Source organism: Vicia villosa, linkage group LG1 (genome assembly GCF_029867415.1).
Source record: "Vicia villosa cultivar HV-30 ecotype Madison, WI linkage group LG1, Vvil1.0, whole genome shotgun sequence".
Taxonomy (NCBI): Eukaryota; Viridiplantae; Streptophyta; class Magnoliopsida; order Fabales; family Fabaceae; genus Vicia; species Vicia villosa.
In genome coordinates this window covers 213,070,940-213,083,866 of record NC_081180.1, presented here as the reverse complement: position 1 = coordinate 213,083,866, position 12,927 = coordinate 213,070,940, and the positions used below count along the sequence as shown (strand labels likewise).

At 34.2% G+C, this 12,927-nt stretch overlaps 1 protein-coding gene across 1 annotated transcript; it reads right to left on the bottom strand.

The window, feature by feature from the left end:
* Window positions 1-3,223: 3,223 nt before the first annotated feature.
* On the bottom strand, window positions 3,224-5,518 carry LOC131622336 (uncharacterized). The gene has a single exon (XM_058893373.1). It carries the CDS (start codon window positions 5,439-5,441, stop codon window positions 4,746-4,748), a length of 696 nt encoding a protein of 231 aa, XP_058749356.1. The 5' UTR covers window positions 5,442-5,518; the 3' UTR covers window positions 3,224-4,745.
* Window positions 5,519-12,927: the final 7,409 nt, after the last annotated feature.

Below are 12,927 nucleotides of genomic sequence, written 5' to 3'. Positions count from 1 at the left end.
TTTTGAAGCGTCTTATTTAAAGGTAAGGGGCCCCTTTGTAAACTTACTAGAAGGTAGGGAATCTTATGATGATGTGATGGATTCATAATTGGATGTTAATGACTCGGAAGAGTTCAATGAAACGAGAGACCTCAAAATGGATTTTACTGGGAGGGGAGACAACTCCTTTTAGGTTTGTTATTAGCGAGGCTTCTCATGGGTTTTATTTTCATGAACTTCCCACTCAAAACCCAAAAACCATAGGCAACTACATGGACAAGCTAAAGGTCCATGTTGTTCCTTTTTGGATTGGCTATGAAATGAAAAACAATAATATGGAGAAGTTTTCAAGATTTCTCAGGTGTGTCAAGCTATTTTTCTGGTGCAGAAGGGACACATCCTAGACGCGATGTCCCAACATGTGGGTATGACATCTGGGCCTTGCTCAATAGGCCAAATTGTTACGTTTTTAGGAGATTTTCTTATTAAGATTCAATCACATTTTATTGTTTTTATTTAGCAATATGTTTTGGTGTTTGACTTTAACATTTGTGGAGATCAAATCAGATTTAAATTTGAATTTGAATTGTAACAAATCATATCTTTTTGTTGGAGACATTTATGGAACAAATCATATCCAATTGATTGTGCAACTATTTTGGACAAAATCAAATCAAACATCAAAAGAGAAAGCCCATAATAAATTACTATATAAGGAGCTCAAAACCTACATTAGAAAGCAAGCAATACGTTGAATATCTTTAGTGTTCTAGGGTTTATTTGAGTCCTTGTTATTGTTGTATGTACACCATACTATGTTTAAGTAAATTGGCATAGTTGTAGGTTTTTCTAGTTGAGTTGTAAATCAACATTCTACATTGTTAAGTAAAGTTTATAACTAGGGTTTAGTGATTGAGATAAAGTGAGAGGGATTCCCATATTTAGGGGGAGTCCTAAATAGAAAGTCATTGGGTAGTGTTAGGAAGAGGCATTTAATAACATGGTCTTGTTGTTTCTATAAGACTAAATGTACTAAACTACTAATAATGAATTTCCTTTTTTGAGTTGAAAGCCAACCCTCCATAACTAGGTGTTGTTGCATCAAACTGGATTACCAATTATTGTTTTATTTATTTATTTCTTCGTCATCTTGAACAAGTTAAACTGTGTTAATTGTGTGGGTTCTGGTTTAACAATTCTTAAATTAAGGTTTTGGCTTGATTCAAATCAGATAAGTTGTGATTCAAATCAAACGGTTGCTTGGAAGTGAAGTTTTTGTTTCTGCCAATCTGATTCAAATTAGGGAAGTATGTGATTCACATCACAATAATATTTGACTCGAATCATGTGCATGATGATTCGAATAATGAAAATCCAATTTTCTTCAAAATAAAGCGTAATTCGAATCATACATTGTTTAACTTGAATTAAAAATCCATGCATGATTGAAATCACAAAAATAACAAACTCTCCACTTTACTACCTTTGATTCATTACCATTATTTCTTTAATTCAAATCACATAACTCATGAGTTGGCCAAAAATCTCATTGTGTATTTTTTGTCTATCTTTTTGTGTCTTATTTCTAGCACCTATTTAATCCTTTTGTCTAGTGTAAAAAGAGGTTGTTGATCGCATGTGGTGATCCCAATTGAGAAAGACATTCTTGATAAGCTGTTAAATTTTCTGGTTTGTAAAGCAAAGAATTTTCTAAGGCATTTTTTGCGAGTTTGAAGGGGAGGGAAGAGGAAGGCTTCCGAAAATGATTTTTAAAAAAAAAATAGGGAAATGACATTTTTTGAAAAATGATTTTGTATAGAATGATAAAATAATGTTTACATTACTATATTTTTAATTTTTAGAATACTATAACAATATAAAAGATATTTGGAAATTTTATGTAAGCCCTCCAAACCCTCCCAAAATCCTCCTTCAATACAAATTTCAAGTTCCTCCAAATTAGAGGGTTTTTGGTGTTATGAATAAAAGCTAACCCTCCAAAACCCTCCCAACCAAAATCTTTTTATTCTTTCCACCTAGTCCTTCCTATTTTTTAAAGACCTCCCCTCCCTTTCCCTCCAAACTCACAAACAAAGCCTAAAAGATTTGCATCCTTTCTTTGTTAAGAAACTTGATAGAAACCATGAGAGCTTCCTTCATTCACAAATAAACTATCTTCGAAATTCAATCTTGGGAAAAACCTCCTAAAATGTTGAAAGTGTGAGAAGCATATAGTTGTGTTGTATGAGATCCTTAGATACTATTCAATATCATCTTCAAACTTATACCAAGAAACCATTGTTGTGGTGCTCAACTCTAAATATTGAGTGTGAGAGGTAGATTAAGGTACATTAGAAAATCTAATGTTTTTGTGTGAAGTTTGTTGTGTGTATCAGAAAAAGGGACCGTTTCTTGTTCATATTTTTGGTTGATGCTTATCAAGCAAGAAAAGAATTTGTTTTCAAACTTCAAGGAAGATTTTGGTGGATTTGAGTAAAGGTTGCTACAAAATAAAGTTGGGAGTTATCCAGTCACTCTATGTTATAACAATCACTCAGATAAGTCTTCGTCAGATCTGAAGGAAAGATGTTGTAGGATTGAAGCTTGGAGCAGAATTATTGTGGCTAACAAGGTGGTTGGATCTAGATCATGAAGATCTTGAATATTAGCAGTTAAGTAATCTGCATCAATAAGAGGAATTGCTATTTTAGATCCATGTTGGCTAAAGCATCGGGATTTTAGTGTTCGGGTTGATAGTAATTCGTTGTACCAAAATATTTGTATCTTTATTATTAAAAATAGTGGAAGGCATGATCGATTGCGATGTAAAAATCATCGAAGAGTTGATTAAGCTTAGAGAGGACAATAGTTGAACTACTATATATCATGCTTACATTTTCTCTCTCCATATATATTTTAGAGTTTGTGCATGTTATCATATATGTTAGGTATTGTTCATAATTAGAATGCCATCTAGAATAAGATCTTGCTTATAATGTTTTATCATATAAATGTAGGTTTGTGAAGAATTTGATTCATCAAACAAACATTGCCTAAATTGAGAGTAGATTGTCTCTAAGTTGTAGGATTTAAATTGCTTGTCAAAGCAACTTTAAGTTTCCTAGTTGTTTATGATATTGGTTGAATCACTATTCTTTTGATGATGAGGAAATATATAGCTTTTGAATCGATCTGTTGTTCTTTTGCTTCTCTGCTTTAACTCTCATTTTATAGAAAATAACTTGTGTTTTGTTTTTGGTTTTTAAAAGGGCACGATCTATTTAACCCCATTATAGATCTCTTATATCCATATTCTCATCGAATTTATGCTATGAGAGCATACCAACACTAGTATCTCACAATTTCACCTTCAAAGACCTTTTTCATCATCCATTGGTATGTTACACATATTTTTTAGTCCAAATGACATCACATTATACAGGTAGTGGGTGTGCTCCTTCACGAAGACAGTTTTCTTTCTGTCCTACCTGTGCACAAGAATTTGATTATATCTGAATTATGCATCCATGAACAACAATAATTCGTATCCAATAGAGTTATTTAACAGTTTGTCAACATGATGCCAACCGAATTGGTAATGTTTTTTCATAACTAAGAGAGGTTCGGTTCGTAGGAATTAGGAAGAGAACATAACATTATTTATGTGTTTTCCTCATCATCGATCTTCACATAAAATCTCACCTCTAATTACTCAACTGAAGATTGTAGTGTTATAAATTTGCTAGCCCTTAAGAAGGGACAACTTATGGAAAGTAAGACGGGCGAGATACCATGCCAAGGGGCGAGCCATCCTATGTAGACCAGGGCCTCCCAAATAGGCCATGTAGACCGCCCATAACGAGGCATAATGTCGCCTTAATTGGGCTAATGAGTCACCCATCAGAGTTGGGCCCTCTAAACTCACGCCCATGGTCCATCCAATGGGAATGACGTGTCCCCATAATAACTAACAAATGGTCGGTCAAAAGGAGAAAACCATTCTCCCCATAATTTATGGAAACCAAGTCCTCCCATGCCCACGTTCCATGGTTACAAAGCTAGGGAAAATCGCTCTCTGGATCTCTAGCACAAATCCCAGAAGCCTTTATAAATATCTCCTTTCTAAAATGAAGACGGATATTCTAAATACACCACGAAACACTCCAAAATAGAGAGCTTCTCACTCCACGTGAACTTGCTCTCACCTCATAAAAAAAAACACCAAAACAGGATCTCTACCACTACGAACTTGACCTAAACCACCGAAAATTTATTAAGTCTTTAGCCACCCCTATCAACATAAGGGTGATACACATATACTTTTTTTTTTTAAAACAAGAATACAAATATTGACATGTTCTTGCATATCAAAACCCTTATATCTTCCCGTCCTACAACCTTTGCTTAAGATACAATTCATCCATGGACTTAAATATATATTAACTCTTCAATTTAGCTCATACCTCTCTCAAAAATGAAGTCCATCACATGATACATCACCTCCTCGGCCAAAAAATCATATGGTTTCTCGCGCCTCTCTCCTTCAACTAGTCTCATTCCAATCTATCCATGTCTTCCAGCCTGCTATTTCTCATGCAACAAGAACACAATTTACAACCTTATGGAATGTGATTTTCCAACAAATTTCAAAACAGACAAAATTGAACAACTAACAAAACTATGAAATGAAAAAGAGGAGCCAAAAATCAAATTAAACCTCAAAAGACACAAGCAAAATATCATAAAATTTTGAATCACAAACTTCATCATTTTATAGTGGAAGCAACATTATGAGCCCAACATTTGAGACTATATTTCATATCAACATCATTGGTAGGAACAGAAATTTTCCAATTCATCAAAGGCTTCTCTTTCTTTCTCCATTCATGAACCTCCCATGCTTCAGAAAGGTAAGGTCTTTGAATCATAGATTCAACAGAAGAATCCTCTTCTTCGTCGTCGTTATCATTCTTTCCTAACCTTTGCAACCCCGGTATGATTGAAACCAAGCTCGAATCTTTATCTTCCTCCGAGAAAACAAAACCAAGATCCATGAACCCTTTTACCTCCTCAAACTCAAGGTCTGATAAACTCTTGCTTTCTCTCTTCCTCCTTCTATTTCTTACGATGTTCTTCTTAGGCGAAACTTGAAGCCGCAACTGTGTTTGGTTTTCGGCTTCTATGTAGTCTATGACATCTTTCCCTGAGTGGATTGTTTGAAGCTTTGTTTCAAAAAGGACAGATTTTGGAGAAAGAGAATCATGTTTGAAAGCTGTCATGTTGTTTAATTCATCACTCATGGACCTTGTGTGATTGGTTCGGATTCGAGAAAGCTTTGATTCTTTTGATGATTCTTGTTTACTTTGATGATATTTGTTTTCATGAGAGCCTGTTGATGTTAAAGAACTTTGATGCCCAAACCAAAAAGTATCAAAGAGTTTCAAGATTTCCTCTGCTTCCATGAATGGCTTTTTGCTTTGGAAATAATTTGATTGGCTTTTTGAATTGTATAAGCACACATAAATTGACGAGGCATGGTACATAAATATATGAAAATATTAGTACTAATGTTTGAAAATCAAACCAAATAGAACGGTTCAATAGGTTGAACCAAGAGTTGGCTCGTTCAACGGTTAGTTTGATCTCAATCAAGATTTTAAATAACGGTCGTGATCGCCTTGTAGTTGCTTAAAGATTTTTACAATTTTGATTCGTAGAAATGTTGTAATAATAATTGTGGTTATCGATATTTACACTTTTAGATACCGTTTTGTCACGATTATTATTGTAGTAACAGGTAGTTTTTTAAAAACTTTAATCCTGATTATAATTAAATATTGGTTTAGAGATTAGACCAATTCAATTATCGATCTGATTATTAAAACATTTAATATTATATAGATACTTGATGACAATATTGTCCTTTATGAAAGATGAAATTTTATGAACAATTCAACCAATCATTTAGACGTTTTGGATTTAAGGTCATTTCTTTTTTAGTATTCAACTTTGTAATCTAATGTTTGTATTTTTCAATTAAGTAAGAAACATTACTTTCTCATGGTGGCTTTAAGAAGATGAACAAAAACAAAGGTTATGTGTGGTAAACCAAAGAATTAGGATGTTACTAGATAAAGCTAGATATGAGGTTGGAGACTGGTCATGTCAACAATACTATTACCATTCTTTTTTCTGTTCTTAGATGTTGACATTGCTTTGTCGCATCTCTTTCTTTGTTTGTTTGGTGATTAAAACAAAGCTTTCATATTGAAACTAATTTCTCTCATAGCAATTATTGATAGTTGCTTCCAAACTACACATGATTGAAAGTCTACGTACTACTGTGGTCGGCAAACATATAGATGCATTTTTCATGCTCGGTTAATTAGAGGCTTTAGAATCTCTAATATATAATATATATCAATGATTGAATTTTTGAGTTTTTTTTTATTTAAAATATCCATTGTGTCTAGTATTACAAAATTAAAAGTTTCATTTAGAAAGGAATCGTAGATTATTAGAATTTGACCTAACTCATCCTTACAAAACCGGTTGGTAAGGTGAGGAGTGTCTCTCTATATATACTCTTTCAATGCTCTATTTCCAATCAATGAGGAACTTTATGATCTTCCTAATACACCCCTAAAATCTATCAAAAATTTAAATAAATCTTTCTCTTCACAAATATTTTAAACCCAGCTGAAATATATAAATAAGACATCTTTAACAAATTTAAACAAATGAATCATCTACCTTATATAAAAGTAATGTATGCTTATTTATTGAAAAAAAAAAAGACATGCATTGTACATTTTGGTTATTAAATTTATATTGTGCGTTAGTCTAGAACACAATTGATTCAATTAAAAAAAGTAATTGTGAAAAAATTATTACTCCCTTATTTCTTATTTTATGAACAATTTTTATTTTCATTTATTAAATAATTGATGTATTTAGTTTTTATATAATCTGACTATATCATTTATTTAAGTAGAGAGTTACTATGCTCATGTGCACGTGCCAAATTTACTATATGCATATGCATCTACTTTTCTTTTCTGTGTAATTGAGGAGGGCCCATCAGCTACTTTTGAAATTATATTATGCTTTTAGTTACATTAAATGTCCTGCTAAGTGCTACCTAATCTATTTTTACAAAGTGTGCTGCCATTTTTTCTAAAAATAATTTAACGGCAAAACTCATTTTAATAGTATTATTCAAGAATGTCCTATGGCAGGGATGTTTGCAATAGGGATGGCAAAAAAACCCATACCCACGGGTATCCGCGGATAAAATCCGTCACGGGCACGGGTTGGATAGCTTATCGGATATCCACGGGTATTATAAACGGATATTTAGTTACCCGTTTACTTACGGGTACGGATACGGATTTGATGGTATCCATATCCGCGGGTATCCATATCCGTTAATAGTGATTAAAATTACTTAAATATTCTTTTAAAATTAGTATACTTGAATATCTTTTTAATATCAATTAGTATACTTGAATATTCTTTTAACATTTTTTCACATTCTACATCAATATTCATTATAAGATGCTTTTGAATTTAATATAGTAAATGTATAACACATACTTTTCTATTAATAAAAAGATAAATTTTCTATTTAATATATAGAAAATTAGTACATTTCAATTAAAAAAAGTATCCATGGGTATCCATAAATACCCGCGGATATTTAAAATATCACGGATACCCACCCGACAGATATCCACACGGGTATGGAGCGGATATGGATACCATTTTTATTAAACGGATGGGTAGCGGAAGACTAGTATCCGTACCCATGGGTATCCATTGCCATCCCTAGTTTGCAAGGCAATTTAAGTTAATTTTAAGATTAAAATTCATTCAATTCAAAGACAAAATTATTCGCGACTCGATTTAATTTTAAATGATTAATCGTAAACATTCAATTTAATTTCATACAATTTAATTTAGATAGATTTTTAAATATTCAAATTAGAAATTATATTTTTATTATTATTAAAATTATAAAATATTATAAAATAATAAATTTGAAGTAATGTCCTATGGTAGGGATGTTTTATCTTTCACTTACTTGTTGTGGATCAATGCTTGATCTATTTTTAAAGTGTTTAATGAGAGTTAGCATTTGGGCCTTCTTTCTTCCTAGGCCTTTTTGGTCGGCCTAAAACAATTGCCCCCAAACTTTCACTGTTAGATTTATTTATCCTGCATCACGGGTGTGATTCAATGGGTTTAACATCCTAATCCATGGCGCCTACGATGTGTTAGGCGCAACTCCTTGATGGCTCTTTGCTATACGAAAATATAGTTGTGCTCTCACTAACAGCAATTGCTTTTAGCGCAGTGGAAAGCGCTTGATCCAAAACTCACCTATGTCTCAACTAAAGTAGATGCTTTGTCATTGCTAATACCCACATGTTGGAAAGAGAGAAAGAGATATAATAACTGACATGTGCCTCATACTCTAGCTATTCACATGATTGCCCTTAGAAGTTATAACATTAATTTGATGGTTGCGAAGGAATCTCGTTCATTGATAGTGGGGTGTTATGTACGACTTATATTTTTTCAGGAAGTCCTAAAGTTTTTGAAAATACTTCACCTCTTTGCTCCTTCACACTTTTGCCTTTGTGGAAAGCTTTCATATCTCGGTCTTTTTGTCTTTGAAGGTTCTGCGCGTTTTGATCAAGTCATATTTCTTACAAATTTTCTCCATGTAACTTGATTCGCATGTGCATTGAATTTCTATTTGCATTCTGATATTTAGCTTTCTCGTCTTCTATTTCGACTTCCAAGGTTTCCCTTTTCTCTAGTGCTCATTTGCTATCTGAATATTGTGTTGTGTTAGTCATAACCTTGCAGTCATGGTTATTTCTTCTATGTGCTCTAACAAACTCGTTAGTGACATCTATAGAGTTTGGATTAGCTAAGACATTTTAGGCACTGCTTCCTATTTCTCCCGATACGATACTTTTATTAGATGATGATAGATGTAGCTATACCTGAGGATTAAGGTGTTCTTCCTCCAACTGAAGATCAAAGGGTCTTTGGCCCTTACAGCGGGTGCGGTATCCCATTTTATTAGTGCCTATTTTCCTTTATTGGTTATCTCCTCCATTTCTACGAGTCTGAAATCAGTGTTTTAAATCATTTGTTACTTGCCACTTCACAATTCTATCTAGTGAGTTGGGCTTTCGTTAAGGTTTTCAAACATTAATGTGAGAATAAAGGTAGCAGACCAATGTTGACCTTCTTCCACCTTTTTGGGGTACAAAGTGGATCCAAATTTGCAGATGGCTCTGACATTATTTCCTTGTAGCAATATATAAAATATTTTGAACCTTATTCTGACATTGTAAAGAATTTCAAAGATCATTTTTTCTTAGTGGTCCCCCTTACCCTGAAGCCCCAATCAAAAATATGTTATCTGAATCTGAAGAATCCCTCTTCCTGTTCGGATGTTTTTTGCAAGTACTGGAGTCGGGATCATTTCCTGACCAGATTCGGGTTATGTCGAAGATTTGTCTCATGAGGAGTACTATTTAAGGACTCAACTAGTATCTTTTTATCAAGGACTTGGTTATGTGGGTGAGGCAACTCCCTTTAACCCCACCTCCAATAAGCGGTTGAAAAGATGTATCTTGACTCGTTGGCTTATAGACGCCAATTCTAAAGAAGAGCGGAAGAAGATTTTTGGTAAGGGTGTTCCATGAAGGTTCACTTATTGTCTATCGTTTATGGATTTCCCTTGAAATTTTGTTTCCGTTTGCATATATAATGAAGGATGAAGACGCCATGCAGTAGTGGAGGAAAGAGGCTCTAGCTGGTGCTGCACCATTCGAAATTCTGAGGGCGTCGTTCTTTGGAGGAGCTTTTACCTCTGGTACACTTGTTGTTATTTCCTCCGCTCTAGTTACCGGGCAACCATTTGCTCCAGTTGATGGGCATATTACTCAATCTGTCTCTCAAGATAATGAGGGTGAAAACATTACCTCTTATAAAGGTATGTTGACGGCTGGGAACCCTTCTCCACGTGTTAGTTAAAGGGGAGAAAGGTTATTGCCAATCATTGAGTCCGAGGAAGTCTGTGTCGAGGTCCCCTTTCCAAACATCTTCGGAAGTCTAAAGTCTAAGTCAGTAGAGGTATATCTTTCTCTCAAAAGGATGTTAACCCTATCCTTCTAACTCGACCAGGTGCGAGGACAAGTAGTGAGTTTCGTGTTTTGATTTTTGATAAGGATTACTCCTACTTTTCGGGGATCCCTAATGATTCTCGCCAGACTGAACTAGCTTACCAAGTTCCTCGGGCATCTACCATTTTGGATTTTGGTGCTGCAGACCAGGAGGAAGTTTTCCTACCTTACCACTTCTGTAAGGATAGGGAGAGGTTTAAAAAAGGGTTGGAGATGTAACACCCTTCTAAACCCCATGTGAAATTAATGAGTATAATAATTAAAATACAACACAAGGGTATCACACATCATAAAAACATAAATCAATCCTACTCCATAACACGAGTTACCATGTGGAATGAATTAAAAAGCACATTTTATACATGGGATGTTACACGATATCCAAACACATCTGAATAGCATTGCAATGGAATACAATTAAAACATACAATCCACCATATAAGTAAACACGTCATTGATCTCATAAAATCCTTTTCAACTTCAATCAACATAAATAAGAGAGTTATAATATTCTACTCTCAACAACACAGAAATATAGGTCTAGCAAAATTAATCAACAAAAGTAATTAAAGCAAAACGGTCCCCATCCCGATGTTACATGATCAGAGCAAGACCCTAGTAAAAATAAAATACACTAAATGGAAGACATTTCAAGAGTTATCCTTCCACTTCAACAATGTTACTCTTGAGAATATGTACGTTACCCACGTAGAGGCAACATTCAAATAGAAGGGGTGAGAATAGGATTCAATAATAACAGTAAAAGAACATTCGAAGTAGATTAATCAAACAAAAACACACACCAAATACAAAAATATATAAATATCAACTATTCTCATCCGCACACAACAACATCCAGGAAATTACCAAATGCAATGCAACCAAAACTGACTCAACATGCATGTGGTACCAAATTTTGAACTCACAGGTTCATTTCACTCCATGATCCCCACCATAAGATTGATTTCCTCTTGGAACCAGAGTACACCAGATCGCTACCATCACCATAGGTAACACTTCACTAATTCCCCACCATAGGAATTAGCTACTCGTACTCGAGCCATCACCTTAGGATTGGGGCCACAACATAATTAGAACCAAAGTTCCGACTGTTAGAACAAGATTTGGTTCTGCATTTTATATCTAAGTTTTGATGATAACAACACATACATTTTATATGTAAACAATTTTGTTTCTCTTGTTTTCTAGAGTGTGCAGATCATAAGCTCTATATGATTTAGGACTGTTGTAAAGAATCATCAGATATGATGTCATCAGAAAAACTACTCTGCATAATTTTAGGACTGTTGTAAAGAATCATCAGATATGATGTCATCGGACTAGTGTGAGGCTGTTAGCGTAGAATTTTTTGCAGAAATCGCAGAGCCCGCTTAGCGCGCTACCAAAAGCAAAACAAGGTTCCATGAAGAATGGAGCGTGCGTAGCACGGGCAAGGGGCGCTTAGCGCGGGCCACTGGGACAAAAATGTTATTTTTTTTAAAAATGATTTCGGAATATGGAAGCTTATGATTATAATAATTTATGAGTAATTTTCCAGAATTTAATATACGCGTTTGGATGGGTTTAGATGGCTATTTGTATGGAACTTGATTATATGATTACATGTATGTATATGCTTGTTGTAATTATATGTTGTTGTGATGATTGATGACATGATGATGGTGAAGTGCGTGTTGTGTTGATCGAGATGGTTGTGATGTTGGTATAATTGAGATGATGATATGATTTGATGAATAAATGAATGATGATGCAATTTTGACTAGCCGTGGTCATTGATTATTGTGAAGTTGTGCATCATACATTCATAGCATATTTTGTAGGATGATAGTTCAATGATGTTTGTAGGATATATGGTTCAGTGATGGCCTCAATCCCATTGTGCGAATTGGGTGCGATATTGTTAAGTGCTCCGATTCCAAGCGGGAATCGATCATATTGGTGGGGATCTTTGGAGAACGATGACTGAGTCATCTGTGAAGTTTTGGTACCACATGAATGAGTCTATTGGTGTTGCATTACATTGTTTGTAACATTGCATGATTGAATGATGTTTTATTATTTGTGATGCGAATGATGAATTAATTGATGAGTGTGATTGAATTATATGATGATGTGCAAGTGTGAGTAAGTATATGAAGCAAGAGGATACATAGTATTGGTATATGTGTGGTTTTTGATTATTTGTGTATCACTGCTATATTTATTCCTTATGTCTCATATAATGATTATGAAATACTCACCCTTTCTGTTTAATGTTGCCTCCACGTGGCTAACGTGGAGGTAATCAGGAATAGTCCGCGGAAGTTAGAGGATAGCTTCGTGGAGTCCTTTTGTCGTTTGTTTAGAATAATCGGGGTTGGGATCGTTGATTTGTTTTTGAAACTATTATGTTTCTCTTTAATTGTTATATTATGATGAATTACCTTTCATGGCATTGTGATGTCTTGAGTTATGGAACTTGAACGGTGAAGTTATGAATGATGTTTTATGAATTTTTATAAAGATATTTTTAAATTATGAATTCCGCTGCCAGACAATTGATGTTATTATTGTGTAATTAAAGAAGTGTTTGATTTACATAATTTTGAGAACCTATGTTACGAAGCAGGGCGTTTATTTATGAAGTTTATATGAAGGTGACACCCTCGTGTGGATGTTTTATTTGATTTAATTCGTATTATATTGTGAATATATTTATAACACATGTGTGCGTGCACATAGA

Excerpts from the sequence above, each read along its gene's own strand:
- LOC131622336 (XM_058893373.1), bottom strand. The coding sequence starts at position 5,441 with ATGGAAGCAGAGGAAATCTTGAAACTCTTTGATACTTTTTGGTTTGGG.